The sequence below is a fragment of the Fusarium venenatum genome (assembly GCF_020744135.1).
Source record: "Fusarium venenatum strain MPI-CAGE-CH-0201 chromosome Unknown EDB82scaffold_3, whole genome shotgun sequence".
Taxonomy (NCBI): Eukaryota; Fungi; Ascomycota; class Sordariomycetes; order Hypocreales; family Nectriaceae; genus Fusarium; species Fusarium venenatum.
The window spans coordinates 320,218-340,669 of record NW_027072131.1 but is presented as its reverse complement, the minus strand read 5'-3'; the positions used below and the strand labels follow the sequence as shown (position 1 = coordinate 340,669).

The 20,452-nt window shown below is 45.6% G+C and overlaps 6 protein-coding genes across 6 annotated transcripts; 1 reads left to right on the top strand and 5 right to left on the bottom strand.

Annotated features, from left to right (window-relative positions):
- Window positions 1-909: 909 nt before the first annotated feature.
- On the bottom strand, window positions 910-1,358 carry EDB82DRAFT_525968 (uncharacterized protein; the record flags this gene model as incomplete). Its single annotated transcript, XM_025726271.1, has 2 exons — window positions 910-1,030; window positions 1,087-1,358. The coding sequence occupies 2 exons, from the start codon at window positions 1,356-1,358 to the stop codon at window positions 910-912; spliced, it is 393 nt and encodes a 130-aa protein (XP_025580854.1).
- An 816-nt stretch (window positions 1,359-2,174) lies between these two features.
- EDB82DRAFT_502746 (uncharacterized protein) lies at window positions 2,175-2,742 on the top strand. Its single transcript, XM_025726270.2, has one exon. It carries the CDS (start codon window positions 2,319-2,321, stop codon window positions 2,676-2,678), a length of 360 nt encoding a protein of 119 aa, XP_025580853.2. The 5' UTR covers window positions 2,175-2,318; the 3' UTR covers window positions 2,679-2,742.
- Window positions 2,743-5,748: 3,006 nt separating this feature from the next.
- Window positions 5,749-7,692, bottom strand: EDB82DRAFT_576264 (heterokaryon incompatibility protein-domain-containing protein; the record flags this gene model as incomplete). The annotated part of the gene is made up of 2 exons (XM_065609972.1): window positions 5,749-7,497; window positions 7,555-7,692. 2 exons carry the CDS (start codon window positions 7,690-7,692, stop codon window positions 5,749-5,751), a joined length of 1,887 nt encoding a protein of 628 aa, XP_065463742.1.
- A 3,279-nt stretch (window positions 7,693-10,971) lies between these two features.
- Window positions 10,972-11,905, bottom strand: EDB82DRAFT_202658 (uncharacterized protein; the record flags this gene model as incomplete). Its single annotated transcript, XM_025726268.2, has 2 exons — window positions 10,972-11,461; window positions 11,518-11,905. Coding segments are annotated over 2 exons (819 nt in total), but the record flags the coding sequence as incomplete, so codon positions are not given.
- Window positions 11,906-13,099: 1,194 nt separating this feature from the next.
- EDB82DRAFT_557310 (uncharacterized protein) lies at window positions 13,100-14,661 on the bottom strand (the record flags this gene model as incomplete). The annotated part of the gene is made up of 3 exons (XM_065609698.1): window positions 13,100-14,281; window positions 14,332-14,466; window positions 14,518-14,661. 3 exons carry the CDS (start codon window positions 14,659-14,661, stop codon window positions 13,100-13,102), a joined length of 1,461 nt encoding a protein of 486 aa, XP_065463741.1.
- Window positions 14,662-15,459: 798 nt separating this feature from the next.
- EDB82DRAFT_567481 (major facilitator superfamily domain-containing protein) lies at window positions 15,460-17,544 on the bottom strand. Its single transcript, XM_025726265.2, has 4 exons — window positions 16,622-17,544; window positions 16,244-16,567; window positions 16,007-16,190; window positions 15,460-15,955 (listed from the first exon to the last, which is right to left on the bottom strand). The coding sequence occupies exons 1-4, from the start codon at window positions 17,273-17,275 to the stop codon at window positions 15,618-15,620; spliced, it is 1,500 nt and encodes a 499-aa protein (XP_025580849.2). The 5' UTR covers window positions 17,276-17,544; the 3' UTR covers window positions 15,460-15,617.
- Window positions 17,545-20,452: the final 2,908 nt, after the last annotated feature.

The window sequence follows — 20,452 nt, the reverse complement described above, 5'->3', positions numbered from 1 at the left end:
TCTGGGGTACGTGGCGGCTGCCATCCATGTACGCTAAGATCGCGGGGGCCTGAATCGGTAGAAACTATTTTGTCCAGCTATAGAGATGTTTTTTCATAGAATATTTTTCATTTTGAAAAGGACAGGCCCACTGCCCTTCAATAAATCTCAAGTTCTGGCGGGACCTCTATCAATTTTGGGAAAAGCGTTTTAGTGGGTTCTCTGTCACAATTCAAACGCGGTGCTGATTAAAGATGACTGGCTGCTGGACATAACGTCGTTTTTGGGAAACTGACAACGTGCAGGAACCGGTTTTTCAAGCTTCATCGAAGCGAAGGGCTTACTAACAGTATACTTATTCAAACTCGGAACAACGCGCGTGCACGCCATCTAATCTAATCTAAGTAACTGAACCTGACATACCGCATACTTGCCGATGACCTAGTAGTATATTAGATGTTAACGGGGAACAGCCAAAGTCAATTATACTTTATACCTGATTACCAGTAAAGGTCACACTTTAACTATCACATCTCCGTAGACATCATGTGCGGGCTACATCTTCATCCCAATAACGTCTCTATTGCACTGAGCAAAGTACGCAGCGGGTCAAGTGAAGTATGGAAGTAGTCTATGGATCGTAAAAGAAACAGCTGGTTGCAAAAGGTATTTGTCATGGCCATTCACGCATAATAATTCGTGTATACAGGACGCCACCGCCGGGAAGACCTCAGTTGTGACAAGATTTGTCTCAACTTTAATACTAAGATGAACCCGTGTAAATCTACTTCAGTGATGCAATCAGCCCTCAAACTATTCTTGTGTGCTTCCGGTATTCTCTGCTCCGTGGAGATAGGTAGATGAATCCCACGCCTTGTCCACCATGTTCAACAAGCCAGCGTTCCTTGTACTTCATCAACGGACGAAGGTTTACTTCTTCTTCGTCTTCGTTCGGAAGATATGCTTTCGAATCAGACGGCGATTGTGTGCATCAGTATAATCCACGGTGCAGTGTACTCTCTTCTCGGATGGGCTGGTATGCCAGGCATTACTGAAGAAGAGGTTTTAGTTAGCTGTAGGCGGAAATGGAATTTTAGTTGAACGTACATAACCACTGCTCCTACAGCGCCGGGAATGGCTTTTCCAAGAACCTTGTTTATGATGCGCTGTCTCTCTGTCGGTTTCTTCTTGTACGTGTTGTCAAGGCGAAATACAACGTCTTTCGCGGCCATTCGCCGAATTGTATTGGGGCTCTTTGAATGACCGTGGCCAGGTAGCTGGATGGATGAGACATCTTCCACATTGTTGATGGCATGGTTGCGTCCCAGGGCTGACTTTGTCCACCAGCTTATGATCCGTTTTCCAGTACGGAGTAGCATGTTGGCAGGCTAGGACTGGTCAGTTCGGCGTGATGGTTTCGTGTTTCCGGTGGTGGGTGGTAGTTGTCAAGATGAACCCAGCATGAGAGATGACAGGTTTAAGAGTTATTCTGGATATGAGAAAATGATCAATGTTAGACTAAGCAGCATGTTGCGTCACTGGGGTTTGTAACGTCCCGGTAAAGTCCAATTAAAAGTTCAAAGATGTTTGTTTGGAGCCTGGAGTATATTGTTTGTGATTTCGTACTAGTACGTAGCCGATGAATGTCTATGTGTGATTCTAGGGACTTCATTGAAGTAACCGACGGTGTTGATTCTTTGTGCGACGGGAAGTAAATACGTGAGTACAAGTAGCTCGAAGTTATCCAATAACCTACAATTTACATAGCATACCGTCGGGAAGTTGGATTGTTGGCTGTGATGTTATGTTCTGGGAAAGCCGCTTGTAACACTTGATTTGTTGTTCATGGAGCCTAGCCAACCTCAAAGCGATTTGACCTGTCACACAATGCATGGTGGTTGGATGTTGCATGTTGCTCGCCTTGTACCACCCACGTCTTTCATTGAGGCGGAGATGAGTCACCACTTGAGAGGTCTCTTCAAGCCTTTCACAGAATCCGTTAGATAATTTTTCAAAAGTCCTTGTGACTCTACAATAATAATATCACCCACCACATCATTGACTTTGCATGAAACTCGATCAATCCATTTTGTCAGCACAGGCACTCATCATTTACCAACCGCCTCATCAAGTCAAGACTCGACCCTCACCAATATCAGCCAGCCAGTTAAGAACTCTCAGCAATCGCCAAGATGAAATGGTTGCTTCTGAGTGACATTCACTTCAACATCCGCGACTTGGATCGTGTGCGACGAACGGCACAATGGATCGTCGCGGAGGCAGAAAGAAACCATGTTCGCCGGGTGGTAATCTGCGGCGACCTTTTGACCAGCCGAACGATGCAGCCGACACACGTTTTGTCCGCATGTTATCGCTTCATCAGCCATTTAACCGATATCGTCCCACGAATTAATATTCTGCTAGGGAATCACGACCTCGCATACCGGCGTGACTACCAGACGACAGCTCTCGAAGCACTCAATATCAGAAGACTAGCCCCACATGTTTCTCTACATAGCGTCGTCGATTACCAGGAGTGGGACGACCGACAAGTCTTGCTTCTACCATTTCGCGAAGAGCAAAGTGAGCTTACAGATGCTGTGGCCGCCATCAGTCCTGATCAAGCGAGCAAGACAGTTGCGTTTGCTCACCTCGCAATCAATAAGGCCATTCTCCATCGGTTCACCACACACAAATAAGTCTATGACGTACCGCGGTTTGACAGGCCCAGATTACTTTGCGTCTCTAGCCAGAACCTTCAACGGACATTTTCACAGTCATCAAACTATCCCACAAAGGAATGAAGCCGATTTAAAAGGAAGCATCACATACCTGGGCTCACCTCTACAGTTGAATTGGGGCGATCTCAATGACGAGCAACGAGGCGTCGTTTTGTTCGATCCACGTACACTTAAGCACGAACTATATAGAACTGATATCGACCAGGGATGAACAGGGCCAGTGTCTTGATCAAACTCGCTGCGGTTAAATCACGATTGAACTTTATTGTCCGATTACCACTTTGGGGATCATCGTTAGTCATCACGGAAAATATTCAAGTAGGCAGACCGGGGGCTCATTCTATCCCTCAGATCATCTTGTGATTGCCAAATACGACTATGTCGTTGGTGAAGTCATGACCGTTCAATGATTGAAGAAACCATCTTGGAAGGGCAAGGCGTCACGCTTCAGGCGAGTGCCTTTGTCCCAGTGGTTCTTACAATCTATTATAAGCCAGAAAAGTGCCAGTTCTGCCCAGAACACAAGAAACCTTGGGTCTATTGCCACAATTGTAATGAGGGTGTCTCCAATGGTGTTCTTCTTCTTTATAAACCATGTTTATCTGATTTGTTAAACATGGTCTTGTTCTAATTGCCCGGTCGCAGCAAGCCATCTTGGTCTGATAATGACATAGATCGTTTAAGTTAGTTTATTTTGTGTTTACAAATGCTGTTAGTAATACATGTACCTTATAGCCAATCCGACTTTACAATGAATATTAAATCTCTTGATAGAGAATCGCACTCGACGTGCTATTCGCCAAGTTGAAAATAAAAAATAGGCGCCGACATTTTAATAGTCGAGAAAGAGCATTTCCTCGACCCACCCAGGATCCGAACATTCCTTCGAAAGACTTACGATTGTAGGACGCTGTGTGGCGGTATCTACCAAATGGGGACGATCCACGACCGCCTTAGGCTTGAACAGAAGACTTGGATGACAAATAAGAAGAAGGTTGGTAGGCTTCCAAATGCAGAGCAGCCACAGGTAACTCACTCTATGGAAATCATTTGATGTTTTTGCCATTGATCTTCCATTTGAATTTACAATATCATTCCAATCATGTGTCATCGGTCTAACAAGAAACTTCCAGAGGTAGATTTCTCGCTATGCTGAGAAGACAGAAAGCGCATGTTTAAATATGATACATATTGTTACTGGTCTGTTTACAGTTTCCACATGGAGCTTCGTTATGTATTCTGGCCGCTGCGTCTTGCTTGGCGATCATGAAAGGAAGGAATATTTCACCGTGAAGTCTTAACATAATTGTAAATTGATCGGCTACTATCGAATAATTTTCAAATGAAGGAGATAATGCATTATGAGATTGTGGCGACGATTATTTCTGTGACCCGTGCTTGCAGTTTCTATGCAGACACAAATTTATCCACGAGGTGCCTATTGCCGAACAGGTGTACTTTTCTCGTCATGGATCGAATCTGATTCCCCACAGGAGCGGCTACTTAGTGTTTCAGAAAAAAGCAGCGGATGTAAATTACAATATTCTTATAGTGTGTTGTGTGGTATGCATAAGCATGTAGAAAGGTTTTAGGAATCATGTTCAGAGGAGGAATATAGCCTAGTGATTCAAACTACATTTCATTAGACTTGTTTTTAAGTTGCATTGTACTTGCAGCCATCTTGTTTCAAGGTTGCATAATGGTTGTAGTGGGGCGAATATCCATACTATACGGGTAGGAGTCCTGTATTAGATCCGTTGTTTAAGCTTTTTTAGCTGCTGGTCACGTGCACGTCTCTATAACCTGTAATATCTGGTCTTAATTTCTTTTAAATGTGTTCAGCAGTGATGACAATAGTCTAATTACTAATAACGTTTCGCTATAGTTAGGATTGCAGTTTAAACATGATTGGATCGTTGAGGTGCGTGTGTTCAGATAGCTCAGGTATGATTATTGTATGTTTCTGCTGTCGCCTTGATGAAAACACATGTCTTACGGAGGGTGCAACAGACATATAGCAACCTACGAGTATGTCGTATCCACTGATTTAGTATCTTGATATGAGGTCACATACCATAAAAGATCTTATAATTGTTATTCCTAGCGTTATGTTAAGTGATGATTTGAAGCGCCAATGAGATCACCATTCTTCCAATGCATCATCAGTGTGTTGTGCCCTGTATTGACATCCCAGAACGCCCTTAGAATTTCTAGTTTCGGAAACTGGTAGTCATATGCCCGCGTCAATAATGTTGTTGCCGACCGTAAGTTGATTCACGAGACAGTAAGCGCCGCGATGTAGACCATGGAATTGTGAAATGGAGAGCCATGCAAGACTCTCCCGTGACATATCTTTGAGGACTAGCGCGAATTGAAACTCTTGCCAGCGACCAGAAGGTAACAACTCACCTCAGTAAAAGAAGTTACATGTCACAGATAGTTCTGTGTAGGTTTGGAGACATTGAACCGAAACTGTCATCGGCTAAAATGCAATTCCCAAACTTAGCAGACCCGAGTGTTACTATATCGCAATTACTTGTCCCCGTCCACTCACTTGGAATATAACGTTTTCATCCGTGCTGCGAACCATTGTCAATAGAGTAATGTATATGATGACATCGATCAGGGTAAGGTTAAGTATCTCTTTTACAGGAGACATATAACAGGGCCACTCAAATACGTATGAATATCCCCATACCATCATCTTCCACAACATCACTTGTAGAGTCAGCACTTAGAACCTCTCCATACCGACCCCTCCGAAATGTCATCACCACCGTGTCGAAAGCCTTTTCAAACCAATCCAATCCATCCAACGTTGCTCCTCCTTAATTGACAATCATGATGCCCAATGGAATGTCCCAGGTAGGCTTCAATTCCTTCTTGTTGCCGACCTGGGACACGTCATCTTGACTGAATCCTACGATTACGTTGTGCAATCTCCAGACAAGGTCATATTGGACAGCTAGCAAGATAAACATCAGACTTGTCCGTCGAGGCTAGGTTGGACTTACTATTAAAATAGCTGCTAGATAATCTTGACTGTGCCCTCTTCTGTGTTTCTAAAGAAGCCCGCCATCTCTGTCTCTCCCCAATGCGAGTCTACTAATGCAACTCTAATGTAGCATTCAGATTCGGTCTGCGAAGGCAACAAACATAGAGCTTTGAAATATCCCTTGTCAAAATCTGCGCATAACAGAAAAAACAATACTTCTGAACGGTCAACCTCTTCCAATGGACGATCCCAAAAAACGGAATCCCAGATTGTGCAAATCTCTAGATACGACTCATCCGAAGCCGGCCAGGAACAATCCGGTCCGTCGGGATTATCTTTCCTCATCGGCCCCCGAAGAATCAGATATCCGTCTTTGACAGCACCTGTTGGATCACTTCCAGCTGGGATGCACTGCGCCTCCAAGATGTGGGCTTTCTGTTCGGCCACTTTCTTGTGGTAATCTTCATCTTGACAGTACCAGTAACCTGCCTCTATAAGCCCATCATACCTCTTCATGTACCCTGCAGAGAAAGGGGACCAAGAGGGCGCCATGTACTCGGGCCACCTCCGCACCGGCTTGTCTAACCTGGTGTACCAGACGAGGGACACCATTAAGTCATTCTCCCATATGCCTGCGAGGTACTTTCCAGTCCCATGTGATTGGCAAAGCTTTGCGAGACCGGATAGCGCTGGTAGTCTATCGGTGTCTTTTGTGAGAATCAACCTTCCGTAAAGGTCGATCAGCTTTCGCCATTGGATGTAGAGGTCGTTGGGTGTTTGAGCTTCCAAACAGTCCTTCCCGTGAAGGGTTGCATTTCTGGCGTTCCTTACTATATTGAACCCGGACCAGTGGGTTGCTTCTGCTTCATCTGCTTCAATCTCCATACACTCGCATTTGAGACATTGGACACACTCCCATATCATCTCACTTTCAGTGAAATGGATTATTCTTCGCGCAAGAATGTTCTCTTGGAGAACCCACCCTCTCTGATTCAAAGGCGACGTGGTGATCTTCCATCGGTGTGCAGATTTCCCCATCGTTGGATCGACACTGATCGGTCTGCTGTATATCTCGGACACTGATGAATCTTGATTCTTTATTAAAGCGACCTTGACTGAATTTGTCGGATCGAGCTGTTGTGTAGTTTGAAACTCGACGTCCTTCCGCTGTAGAAAGCCGTCGGAGGATTCGCCGGCTTGTGATGCTGCCAGTACGAGATACGCATCATTGTAGATAGATGCCATCTTGGACGATTCAATTTCCCAGTCCGCTTTATCATCCTGGACGATACAAAGAGAGTCGATCCAAAGGTACTGTAACCCGATGCTGCGCGTAATGGTTATAGCGTGTTGGAAATTCTTTGGTAAACTCTGAAAGCTGATCGCATTTCGATGTTCTGCAAAATTGGCTGTGGTCGTTTGCAGGACAGGGCTGTTGCCCCAACAATGGCTTAGTGCCACATATGGAGCGACTTGATGTTGTGAGATGTAAAGGTATATGTGGTTGTTAGCTGCGTCTCCGACAAATAGAACGCGGTACGGCAACTCGGCATCCTGTACCATACATTCCGGGTGCGATGACATGCAGCTCCCGACCCACTCATCAATACGCTGTATGTACTCTTCTTGACGACTTCTTGGGGATATTCTTCCAGGCTTCACAAAGTTCCACTCTGGCCGTTGTGTCCCAATAGGATAGTAAAGCTGGTACGTGACGTCTTTATGGCCAAATCCCGACTGCTTATCAGTTCCAATGACCCACAGCAATCCATTGTCTTGTTTCTTTACAAATACATTCAGGTCATAGCCAGGTTCGTAACGGGAGCAGGCGTGACATACAAGGACACATTGAAGGCATCCGTCGTCCGCTTCCCTACGTATGTCGTCCATTGGTCGAGCTTTTTTCATTCGAGGAGTGTTTAGCCAGCAGCTCTGGCTAACTGAATTGGTAGACCAGGCTATCAACGGAACCTCCATTGCATAATCAGATATCAATGTGATTGGCAATAGATTAGAGTACAATTTTGAGACATTCCGCCAGGGAAACTGAGATGCGGGGTTAGTGCGTTTCAAACACAGTTTCTATTAGTCTAGCTAGACTCATGAGATCTCCACATTAATTTGTCTCAGTCTTCCCTCACCACGGCGGGAAATATCAACCCTACAATACTGTACATTTCCACCAAAGCTGCACGCCGAAAAGTAATCATACCTTGATGACAAACCCATCAAGGGAGTCTCCACCAAATTCAACAAAGGTAGGGCGAGCCTAATGCAAGCTTCCTTTGAAGAGTTTGCAGTGAGCCATGGGTATTGATCATTTTGATGAACTCAATCTAGATCTCAACTGACACGATACCATGCCTAAGTGCCTCTTTGAAAGCACACCTCGGTAGATGCTTATGGTGGTAGGGCAAGAGAACTCCGATCTTGAAGTGGATAGGAAAGATCTATTACCAACGCCATTACCCTACATCATAAAACATAAGATTTATCTGGCTGATATAGATGCAATAACAAGACCACGCATGAGACATTCAACTGCTCACTTTTATTTTAGATTTTGTCAAAGCTGGGTGTGCTTTGGTCAGTTTTAAATTACTCCGGGTTCAGTATCTGATCAACACCTAACGGTGACTGCGCGGAAATAAGTAACATCAATTCGACTTGACATACTCCATCCCTCCCAAGACTGTATTCCCGCATGAGTTCCGAGGAAAACAAGAGACCTCTACATTAGCCCGTGGCCACAACACTTTCAATCAAACTGATTATGTCTAGAACCGGTTTCAAACTCATCTCTACCTTGAGGAATTTGGCACACGCTGTGTTCACCGCTGACGAAATGATGAACCATGCTACTCCAAGAACGGCAGTTAGCCGCATGTTTTGACTGAACAAAGCTGATCCGGAATGGTGTAAAGCAAGCTGAAGACGGGTGAAATCATGGGGCCACACAGCACAATCGTATGAGACACAACTTCACTACTGATCAATTCAAATTAACACTTATGCCACAATGCCATTCATTTGTCAAGCAAGCTACCAGAATCTATGCAATTTTGAATCATGCAAAAGAAACAGTCAGATTTCAAAACAAACTCTTTTACAGACCGTTGACAGTGGTGCGTGGTAGTAAATCTTGCTAAATTCCCCTCTTGCAAATAGTTTGCCGAATGGCCAATATATCTTTTCTGAGTTATACGACGATGTATAGGTGAGCGAGACGTCTAGATACCAGATGCGGTATCATGGTTTGACTCGATGGAAGTGGCTATGACTGGCCATTTGACCACTCACCTAACTTATAAACATATCACTAATGCAGTATTGTGGAAGCACTATGTTTGCCCCAGTAGAGATGCTGTCACTGACCAGATGCCACTTTCAAACACGTGATACCAATTGATCTGCGACGCATGTCAATACTCGCGGGTTATGGGATCCATTGCTGCCAATTGTTGTTGCTGAACATGTCATTATGGAGTGTAGAAACCCACAGAATAGCTTTAACCTGTCGCAAACAGCGGAAATTTTGTCCTTACTTCCAATGTTATTCAGACTCAACACAAAACATGCCGAGGTGTAACAAAACACATTTGATCCCGCCTGAGCTTCAGCCCTGTTAATCGATCCCAGAGCTTTAATAGCTTATGCCTGTGCGCGTACGTATCTTGACAGAAAAATCATACATTTTAATTCTATAACCAGTGTGCTAAAGGTCATTTGTCATGATGAACCATTTTTACTATTATCGCACTGCTGTTCCCAACGTGGAGCCTCTTTTGTTATAACACCAACGCTTTCTCTTTCCACTTTACAATCACGGCATATATGATACCATCTCATTTTTCCCAGTTCCACCGGTCGTACCTGGCGCATCGCCGTCGATGAAGAGCTTTTTAAAGACGATATCGCTCTCATAGGTCTGCCTCCCGTCATGCACAGATTGGGACGGCGATGGCGCGGTCTCAAGAAGGAATGTGGGTAAGGTAAATTACTCCTTCGTCTCTCCAATCTTGCTTCAGGATGTAGAGTATCAAGGACAGCTGCTTTTCCACCCGCCGTTCTGGCTAGTTAGTATACAAATTCCACTGAAACAGCAAGGGCTAAGACATTCTCATAAGCTTAAATCCATCACTGTCAAAATTGATGGAAAGTTATTGTAAAAGGAAAAGGTCTCTTTTTCCGCACAACGTTTAATTAAGCTGATAACTTACTGGTAGTTTGGATGTATGCTCGAGACTCCGTCGACAAAGCGCCACTCACACTACTCAATTTAGTGAGTTCGCACTGTCATCAATGGCTAGAGTTCCTGTGTCTCTTTATCCTGGCATCCACCGAGACTCACTGACAATGGAAGGTCAATAGAGATCCACACCTCTTTGTCGCTTCCGAAACGAAAGTCTGAGTGGCATGTCTTCTCATCTCGGGTATTTAATGAGATAGTTGCATATCGATCACCCGCTCATAGTGACGCTTTTCGTATTGATGAACAATCATAGAAAGCTCTGTCAATGACAATGTTAAGCGCCGTATCAATATGTAACGCTGGTGGCTGATATATAACGATGGGGTACCTCCATGATCATTCGAATTGAAGTGCCCGCACATCGAGTGTAATGTCGGCATGTGGATCTCGGTAATGTCCTTGGATGACCGATCTCCACTAAAGAAAGCGGATGCACTCCCCATGCACCCTCCATGCAGGCATGTTGCAGCTTGAAAAGCTTGAAAAGCGGGTCGCTCAACTTGCCACATTGAACGCCAGAGTGAAGTCCCAGCAACACCTTATCCTGTACAGTGGCTCTCTTGTGGCTTGGTTCTGTACTTAGCATCATGTATCTTGGGTAGCACCGAACTATCACAGAAAAAGGACGCATTAACCTATGAATTTGGGAGACTAGAGATGGATTTTCGTGGAACACAGTGCGTTCTCGCTAGTGAAACCTTTCCTGTGGTCCTACTCATGAGTGATCGGTCTGCAAATACGTCGACATGATTATTCATGGCCATATCCACGTTGAAGGCGCCCTTGCTGGAATAAAACAGTCCAACGTTTCTTACCTCAGACGAAGAGCTGCAAGGCTCGCGATATCGTCTTTACTATGTTGGATTATTAGAGAGCACTTTGAACACCGCCAGCAGCAACTATATGGTAGGGTTCTCCACTTCATCAATGCGGGGTAAGCATGACTTCAGAGATTGTGTTGAATGGACGCAATTTAGTCTAAGTTTAGGTTTTTTTTATGAGCTCTCATTAGTGTCCTCATATATATCTTTGTCTCTGGCTAGGAATAATATTACAGTACATCCTATGCCGGTAGCTCATGCACAGTCTTTGGCCGAATAGCCTTTGAGTCTGACTCTACCAATACACTTCCCGGGCCAGCATCAGCCTCTGCAAGGGACGGATCGATTACTGTGCTGCTTTTATCCGTGCTGTGATCATACTTGCCACCCAAAGCTTGGTTTCCCAATCTCTTTTTCCCTCGCCGATGCATTACAACGACGAAACATAGGCCTACCAGGCCAATAAGACCAATAACACCCCCAGCAACACCACCCGCTATAGCCCCAACAGGAACCTTGCGAGACGACGGATCACTGATACGCGGGATCTTTGATATTGAGAATCGTTCATCGGCACTCATGCAACAGTTACTCGCCGCCCGAGAGGCACTCTGGCAGCAGTAGTCTCTAGTACTCTCGCACAGTTTGATTGTGATGGAAGCATTTCCATTCTCTGACGATATGATTAGGGGAAGCTTACGTAACGACTCTCTCAAAACGGGCACTCACTGGACAAACAAATATCTGGGCAATTGTACCAATTCTCATCCGTGCAGCCACCTCGGTACAGACGGGAAGGCCCAGTTCCAGTGCTATCCGAACACACGCCTTGGCTGAAACATCGATCAGCAGTATTGCAACATATCGAGTAAGTCGTGTCATTAGAGCTACATGGCCTGTAGCCAAGGCTGGCCCGAACACTCTTTCCTTTATTGTCAGGGAAATAACAAGCTTGAGCGAGAATCCATCTGCAAAATATGAGCAGGATGTATGTACTGTTCGGCTTCATTATGAGAAGGATCCTGCTGTGGAATGGGCTTGTAACGCTAGAATATGGAGGAACGAGATAAGGTAACTCTGATAGTGACAAGGGAGGCGTTTCGAAAGACGGAAATAATAAGAGGAGGATGTAAAGATCAAGTGGTGTTTCCAGAGATACGAAGGACTGAAAGTGTTATGTTTACACATTAATGATTTGAATGACGTCAAAACCAGAAAGGAAATCAAGACACAGTCTGGAAGGGAAACAAAAGTGCATACTCCAGCCACTTTGTGGACAGTTATTTTGTTGGTCCATCAGACTTTGATCGTAAAGCCAGCGAATGGAATAACGCCATAAATGGGAATAACAGGGCAGAAGCGCCCTCCTCTGTCTCGGCGGCCCATAATGCCGAAACAGGAAGTTTTTGGCCCCCAATTCCAGTTGTGCCAAGAACAGTGAATACGAAATCCATGGCGGGGTGAGCGACTACACTGCATTGTGGTTTTTTATTGACTGTCTTACTATGCGAGGAATAATGACGCCATACATCTGTATATAATTGAACAAATTAGGTTATGCCGTATAAATAACTTTTATATATTGTCTAGACTAGATGATAAATACAAGAGGGGCTATTGTTATTCTGTTGAACCTCTTAGAAAGTTAGTGGTTACTAAGTTACCTTCCTATTCAGCTCTAGTATAGGCTGTTACTTCGTCGCTATATGCTTCTATAATGACAAACAGTGGAATCCTTCTCGCGGCTACATTAAGACTCCTACCGTGTAGACGGGGTGGGTTGCTTAGTCTCTAGACTAGGGATACAGTATAGGTCCATTCCTAGTTAGCCTTTGAGAAAGACTTAAAAGCAATAACCTAAATTCGAGATCAGTACAACAGGGTAGTGGTGATCGATGTTGTTTTCAACGTATCAGACAAGGGGCTTTTGATAATGTACCACTCGATGGGCAAGCTCCTGGTTCAACATTCCAGCATATTACATCAGAGGCTACAGACCAGTACCCGCCGTTTTATTGTCTATAGACCCTGCGCAAGATGTCTACTTGTTCGAACATCTGTAACTCAGATGGAGGAAGATACTGTCATGCTATCATGTGATCCATCACATGCCTTTACGCGTGATACCCTTCACGTTCAACACAGTCAATCGCTCCCGAACACGAACGCTTCTCTCAAGACTTGCAAGGACTAAGACCACGCTTTTGACATTTCATTCAAAGTAAGCCGTAAATGCAAGAGCAGTACAATAACTGTTATGTAAATTGAAGACAGTCTAGCTGTCACGAAGTATATACACGAATTATCCTCTTTACCACTTAGGCTTCTGGAAAGCCTTCGCAGTCAACTTAACAACAAAAGCACCACGCTCAATAGTGTTGATGAAGATGTAACCCGACTTAAAGAATGCATAAGAAGACCAAGTTCCAACAAAAGCAACACTGCCACCACCTTGCAGAGCGTCATCCTCAGGATAAATGTCAAACCAAGCAGCCTCGTAGACACCAGCTCCAGTGGGGTCTGAAGGAATTGATCGACCGTCAAGAACACGAAGACCGGCACCGTAGTGAGATTGGTAGATGTAGCTGTCCTTGACGTATTGGTTGTGGTCGATGGACTTGGTGGGGTGCTTGAAAAGACCGGTCTGCTTGGGTTTCTCGAGATCGCGGATGTCCCAAATGAAAGTCACGGGGTAACCATCAGCTCCAGGGCCAGCACCATTTTGCTCGTCAAGTTCGTCATCCAAGACGAGGAACTCTTGGTTTTGTGTGTCGAGAACCCAACCCTGGTGGGTGTAAGAGGCACCCTCGTAGGAGATACGAGAGATGATGTTGGTGACATTAGCCTTGTCAGTGACATCGTAAATGGTGAGAGTGTCCTCGTTGTAACCGTAGCAGATATCCCGTCCCTGGTAACGCTTGTCGGGTCCACGGTAGACAATGCACTGCGCATCGTGGACATATCCATCACCCTTGGCGCATCCAAGAGACTTAGGGTTGGAAGGATCAGTAAGATCGAAGAAGTTAAGACCAGAAGCGCAGTTCTTGTCATCTCGGGGCTGAGCTCCAACGGCGACAGCGTACTTGAGCTCCTCGTTAACAACAACATTGTGAGCGCGACCGACGGGGAGAAGGGCGTTGAAGTGACTGGTGAGGTCCTTCTTGGCATCAAAGACAACAGGCTTCTTGGGGTTGATCTTCAAGAGCTTGGTGAGGTCGAAAATCTGAATACCGTGACCGACAGCTTCAGATCCGATGATGACGTAGTTCTTGTAGGTGCGGATCTCCCGCCATTGGGATGGTACGGAGTACTGAGGGAGACGACCGAGGTAGACGAGCTGACCCTTCTTGGTGATCTCGGCGAAAGCGGTTCCGTCGTATTGACCGATGGCGACGAATTCACGCCCGTCATCAGAGGTCCATCCCCAGGAGGAGGAGCCTCGACCTCCAGTGCTGCCGAGATCGGCGTGACTAAGGAAAGAGTAGAGGTCGGCCTAGGAAGTGTTAGCAATTAAGACAAAATGAGAAGCTGGAGCTGACTGACGTTGTGGCAGGCAAAGGTGTTTGCGGCATCACCCTTGATAGCTTCAGCAAAACCACGGACACACTTGGTGTAGCCCAGCTTGGGGTACTGCTCGCTAGCGAAAGCACCAGCGGCCTCCTGCTTCTCCCACACAGCCTAGAGAATGTTAGCCGATAAGTTACACATAAACTGTGTTGGTGGACATGCCTGCTTGCTGGCCATGAGCTTGTTGTGCACAATTCCAGTGTCATAGAGTCTCTGGGCCTTGTCCTCGTTGACCTTGATCTCCTTGGCCTGGGCATAGGAGCCGAAGGCGGCGAGAGCGCCGAAAAGAACAGTAGACTTGACCATCTTGAAGGAAGACCAGGAGGCAGTAAATGAGAGAGATGGAGAGGATGGATTGGAGTATCAAGGTAGAAGCTCATGGGGGAGGGTTGTCCATTTTATCCATGACGAGCCGCAGGTTCAATCGCGGGAATCTTGGTCATCCCGACCTTGATGGATCTCCATCACTTCCGAGTAGTATTGTCCATGGTACCTTACTGTTTGGGCATCTAGCCGAAGGGCTCTAGGCACGTTCGCGCTTGGAGATCGACTCGAAGGACCAATAAGCTATTGAGTAGGGTTACAATCCGTTCATTGCCTATTCTTGGCGACGGTGACGGCATTTTCTTGTCTGCCGGATTGACCCCAGATTCGGAAGGTGAAATGGCAAGGGTTGAGGTTGTTATCAGAGCCTCTTCTCAATTGACAAATATAGAAACGACTAAGATAACGAGGACAAACAAACGATGCGACCCTAGACCGATAGCCGATGGCTCAAACGGGAATGTTGGTATTGGTTTGTGGAGTGGAAACTACGGACAAAAAAAAAAGTCCCGACAACTACAACCTTGGGGAACAATGTCTTACAAAAGTGCTATCAAAACAGTAACTCAATAAGGTCCAATTGGGCAAGACGGTATGTTCGACTTTGCAGAGTCACAATCAAGATGGAAGGGACCAAGCGACCGATACCAAACCGAAAGAGGTAGGTGAATTAAGTTAAGCTTATTGGCTACCCGCTCTCAATTACTGTGTTTAGACAATTGGCCGATAATCTTATCGGGAAGCTTAAAGACGCAATACGACACTGAGAGACTTGGCATTGCAAAAGGTCTTGTATTGATTGGATGGAAAATAATTACCAATGCCAATTCTGTCTTGTACTAAGGAACCTCTGTTTAAATATACATCATTTGACGCTTGTGCGTGCCCCAACTCCAAAAGCACGCGACTATCCCTGACGATCTGAATGATAATACCGTCTAGTAAATGTACCTGAATCCTGATTCTCTCAACTGTGAACCCGTAGTCTTGCCGCTCTCTTCCGCAGCAGCATTTGCTTCTGCCTCGGCTTTGTCGAGCTTCTTGTTCTCCCATTTGTGGACATAACGTAGCATGAGAGCCAGCAACGCGACAAGAACACAAATGACCGTGTTGGCGCTACCACCTGGAATGTACTGTGGACCATCGCTGCTGGGGTACATGTATGACCCGTAAATACTCGCTGTGTTACCAATCATGTTGCAGATGGCAATGGTGGCTGAGCGCTTAACCAGGGGGCGGGGAAAAGAATTTGCGACCCATGAGACAATGATTTGGTCTATAGGGTAACGTCAGTGATGCTGAATTGAATGGAGGTTATTGAACTTACATGAAGACACAGCGCCCATTGGCATGAGAAACATGGCAAAGAATCGTGCTCCGACTACTGTGGTGGCTGTCGCGATTGCATTACCAATTGCTGCGACGAGCATAAGGCAAATAATGTGCAGCGACCTGTCATTTGTTTTGGCCGAACTCAACGTCACACAAACCGACAGAAGGAATGTCGCAAACTGTTCACAGAAATTAGCCTTGTATTGAACAGAAAGGACAGTCAATGACTTACCCAAGCTGGAGCTGTAAGCCATAGCGTCACAATCTTTCCGTACCCAAGCGTCCCCACAATTGTCGGGAAGAAATACTGAAAGGTTTGAGAGATCAGACTGACGTGCTGGAGAAGCACAAAGAGGTACAAACGATAATCTCGGACAGCCATCTTGACACCATCCCAAACAGTATTTTCACCGTAAGCATCGACTTCATTGATGTCTTGAGCCAATCGCCATGCTGCGAAAGCGCGTTCCTCTTCGGTCAACCATTTTGTCGTGTGGGGATAATTGGGAAGGATGAACATGGCGATTAAAGAGAAGCCAATGGCCGTGACACCCTCCTGTCAATCATCGTGTTAGTAACAATTCCTCAATTACAAAGCGGCAAGACTTACGATGATGAACAGCCATCTCCAACCTGCTTTTCCATGCGCGCCATTCATATCGCCCAAAATAGCCGCTCCAAGAACACCGCCAAACATATTCGCAAGCGCATTTCCGGAATAAAGCCACGCGATTCTTCTCGTGAGCTCAGCACGCGTATACCAAGAACTCATCAGAAACACTGCACCCGGAAAGAACGGCGCTTCAACAAAACCGAGGAAGAATCGGATAACGACAAGATGTGTAAAGCTTTGCGCGGCAGCATTGCAGGTCGATACAACGCCCCAAAGACAGCACGAAGCGCTAAGGTACAGCGACGGCCGTAAACGTGTGAGAATCAGGTTCGAAGGTAATTGCATGAGTAGGTATCCGACGAAGAAGATGGATGTCGCAAGATTGAAGTCTGTACCTGACATTCCCAGGTCTTCTTCGAGAGAACCTTGTCGGGCTTGAGCGAGGTTGGAGCGGTCGAGGAAGTTGAGGAGGTACATTATCACGAGAGTGGGCATCAGACGGGTGTCGACTTTTCGGAGGAGTTTCTTCTCGAAGTCTTGTCGCCATTCTTCGGTTTGGGAAGGGAAGTCGAAGTTGTTGAGATTTTGTTCATGACCCGCTGGGGAGGGGTCACCTTCGTCCATTTGGACGGATGGTTTGGCGTTGTCCATATTGAAGTGCCAAGTGGACAATTGAGGTCGTGGGGGTAGATGCCGCAATTGCGTCGTTGTCGATGAAGGTGATGAGAAATGCCAAGTAGGACAAGAAAGTCAAGCATTCAGGTCCATCTCCCTCCCAAATCATATTTAAACAGAAAACAAGCCACTTCCACTCACGTCACGCAGCATGAATGAGGAGAAACGGCAAACACGGCAGTAGCCTCGGTATTGAAATGCGCCGAGTCTCCAACGAAACAGACCATTCAATTCGTCCACAGCTCGAAATGTAACATGAACAGGTCCGTCGGACCAAAGGCGAACAAGATCATCAAGTTGGGCATGCTGATCTTCCCCCGCAATGGGTATCGTTTACCCCGCGTTGCGATGGTCTCTGGGGTAATTGAGCATGGTCTATGACTCGAGAATGAGAATTGACTTTATCCGCCGGGAGGCGACTGGTTGAGAAAACATGCTTATTGGGAGGGTTGGGAGATGGATGCGACCTCCGAAAATTGGACAACGTTGTCATCGTTGTTTGCGTAGCTCTCCGAGAATTTCTAGTAGTGTTCTTGGTGATGAAGACAAGTCATGACTGAGGGACCCTGGCGGATATCCCCACAACGGATGTCTGATATCTGGGGTAACAATCCTTGGCGTTGTGAGCTTAACGACATATGTCCACTCAATTGCCCGAATACGGAAATCCTCTCAAGAGGGATGTAACATTGTGAAGTTCAACATGGTCCGATAAACAACAAAAAGGTTAGCCTCGAAGCGCTCGGCCACAAAAGAAGAAACCCCAATGCCTAATCTGAGGAACACGGAACGACTAGGCTGATTTGTCCACGACTATTGATGTACCTTATCGGGATCACTCTCTGCCCCCATATTGATAGCTGCGATATACATTCTCAGCAATGACACTGTCGATTGGATGGCTTGTGGAATCTTGATTCTCTTCTTTTTATTTAAATGACTTCACGTAAGAAAATTGGTAATCCATTCTTCTACCCGAGAAACATTTCATGAAATTACGAAAATCCTTGGTACTTTGTCGATGTTAATGGTAGCGCCGGTATTCCAGCATGGTACCCCGCATCGGACATCTCTCGGCTTGGATGACGACCCCGGATACAGAATTAGCGTCCGAATATGCACCCGCTTTTATGCGTACTCTGAAGTTTTTTGCGAAAAAAGCACTACGTAAAGAGCAGACACGAGAGTTATTATCAGCAGTTGTTCTCTCAGAATAGAGCATGGCGGAGGGGATTTCATGTGCCTTGATTTTATTTGTCTAGTAGGAAGCCGGGAGTTATTTCGTTGAACTGAGCCTTCTTGCACGTGATCGGAAACTAAACCAATCACGGCGCCGCATCTGCTGACAAGACTTCCTGTCTACTCATTATTCCACCGCGTAACAACTGCAGTCTTCCTAATAGTTCTTACTGCAATGACTGAACGGATACAGTAGACAACGAATAATATTTCTATTCAGTCAGCCATAATGATCATTGAGGTAAAGCGTGGAGAGCCAACTGAAAATTAGACTATGCCTAAGCAGATAAATTTCGAATTGTAAGCCTAAGGAACGAGAGCTTGATAGGTATTATCATCCCAACAAAACGGGAAAATAGCTCAACTACGGCACGACCAAGTAAATTAATATCACCTCCAGATAAGCCAATATAGTCGCTTCCATAATGTCAGGTCGGCAAACGCGATCCGAATCAGCTGCTCACTCGATAAATAAATTAATCATGTAGATCTTACCACATTGAACTGTCTCATAGAACAAATCCAGGTCAAAGACGTTTAGGCTCACTTCGCCTTAACATAAACGTCTCTCCCCGTATTCATGCGTGTCATCTACACCGCCATGAGAATGTCTCGTTGCTAGCCTAAAGCTTGCATGTTTGCAGTTATTTTACTCTAAACTAAATTTAGAAGCTAATACAACAGTAATATCCCTTACCGGGCAATAAAAGCTCGTATCCTATAGACAATAAATCAGGTAGAGGACATAGAGTTATTTTATCTCAGTATTATTTGCATAGGTTAAGAAGGGAGCCCAGGCAATAAATTAGAACGCTCGCCAAGTTGGAGCGCTTGTGCTTCAAAGAATTTTACCGTCAGGCCTCGTCAGGCCTATCTGAAAATCTTTGGATTCCTAAATAGGAGCAAATAAAATTAGCCATCGATATCTGTGGTTTGTTGTGCAAGCTCTCCTTGATCATAATGTCAGAGCAGATATATCATGGTGCTGAATTTACAACAGTCGCGGCTGCTGGCATGGGCAGTTATCACGGGCTTCCTGGTATTCCTTCGATATTATACTGTGAAACGCCAAACGTGGAGCTAAATAAAATCCACATCATCGGAACTACCAATAATCCAAACCATTTGATCGAACACTCGAGTGAACTGAAAGCGCTTGGGGACTTCCACGACTAGGCTAGTCATATGCCAGGATTCTATCAAGGAATGCACAGCCGGACAAATAATCCATAGCAAAGATTCTTTGAGTGCCTTCAAGGGCGTTAACAGACCTTTATAGTGCTGCAGAATCCCATCCGGTTAGCTTGAGTACCTTTTCTGTCGGACTAGATTGCAGATGAGATCTTTTAATTATGTTTCGCCGGCCTACTTTTAGTACATATAGTAAACTTCTGGCACACTCTCCCGACCACTTAGGCTCAATCTACATGCTGGTCATAGGGCGGATAGTAAAGACAAGGGGAATTAACAATAGACTTGATTAGGACGGCAAGGTTGTCGATCTTTACAACGATACACGTCTTCTATATTGTCGCCGCTTTGAACTACATCAGTTCATTCTTTGATGTATCCAATAAGGAATCCGTCGCGGGTCTTGTGGTTTATAGCCTACTCTGGTGTCTGATTCATTGTGCTTAAGCTAGATGAACCAGTAAGTTGAGTGAAAAGGAAGAGGTCTGGGAGCGAACTTGATAATGAAAGTGCCACGGATTTGTGCGCGATGGTTGTTGACGAGGGGAAAGCTGAAGATCAGAAAGTCATCATGCATGGTAAGCAAACCCCGCTCGAAAATTCGTATTTTCAACACGCCCACAGCCTAGTTTCTGTGTCGGCTGTGTCCTTGTCGCAAACGAGGCTGCCAATGAAATGTCGAGACCATGACATAAGCCTCATTGGGCAGTTGTTAGGCAGCCA

Excerpts from the sequence above, each read along its gene's own strand:
- EDB82DRAFT_567481 (XM_025726265.2), bottom strand. The coding sequence starts at position 17,275 with ATGGACAACGCCAAACCATCCGTCCAAATGGACGAAGGTGACCCCTCC. Across the intron at positions 16,568-16,621 it reads GGAGATGGCTGTTCATCATC|GAGGGTGTCACGGCCATTGG; the intron begins GTAAGTCTTGCC and ends GATGATTGACAG. Across the intron at positions 16,191-16,243 it reads GGCTTACAGCTCCAGCTTGG|TTTGCGACATTCCTTCTGTC; the intron begins GTAAGTCATTGA and ends TTCTGTGAACAG.
- EDB82DRAFT_502746 (XM_025726270.2), top strand. The coding sequence starts at position 2,319 with ATGCAGCCGACACACGTTTTGTCCGCATGTTATCGCTTCATCAGCCAT.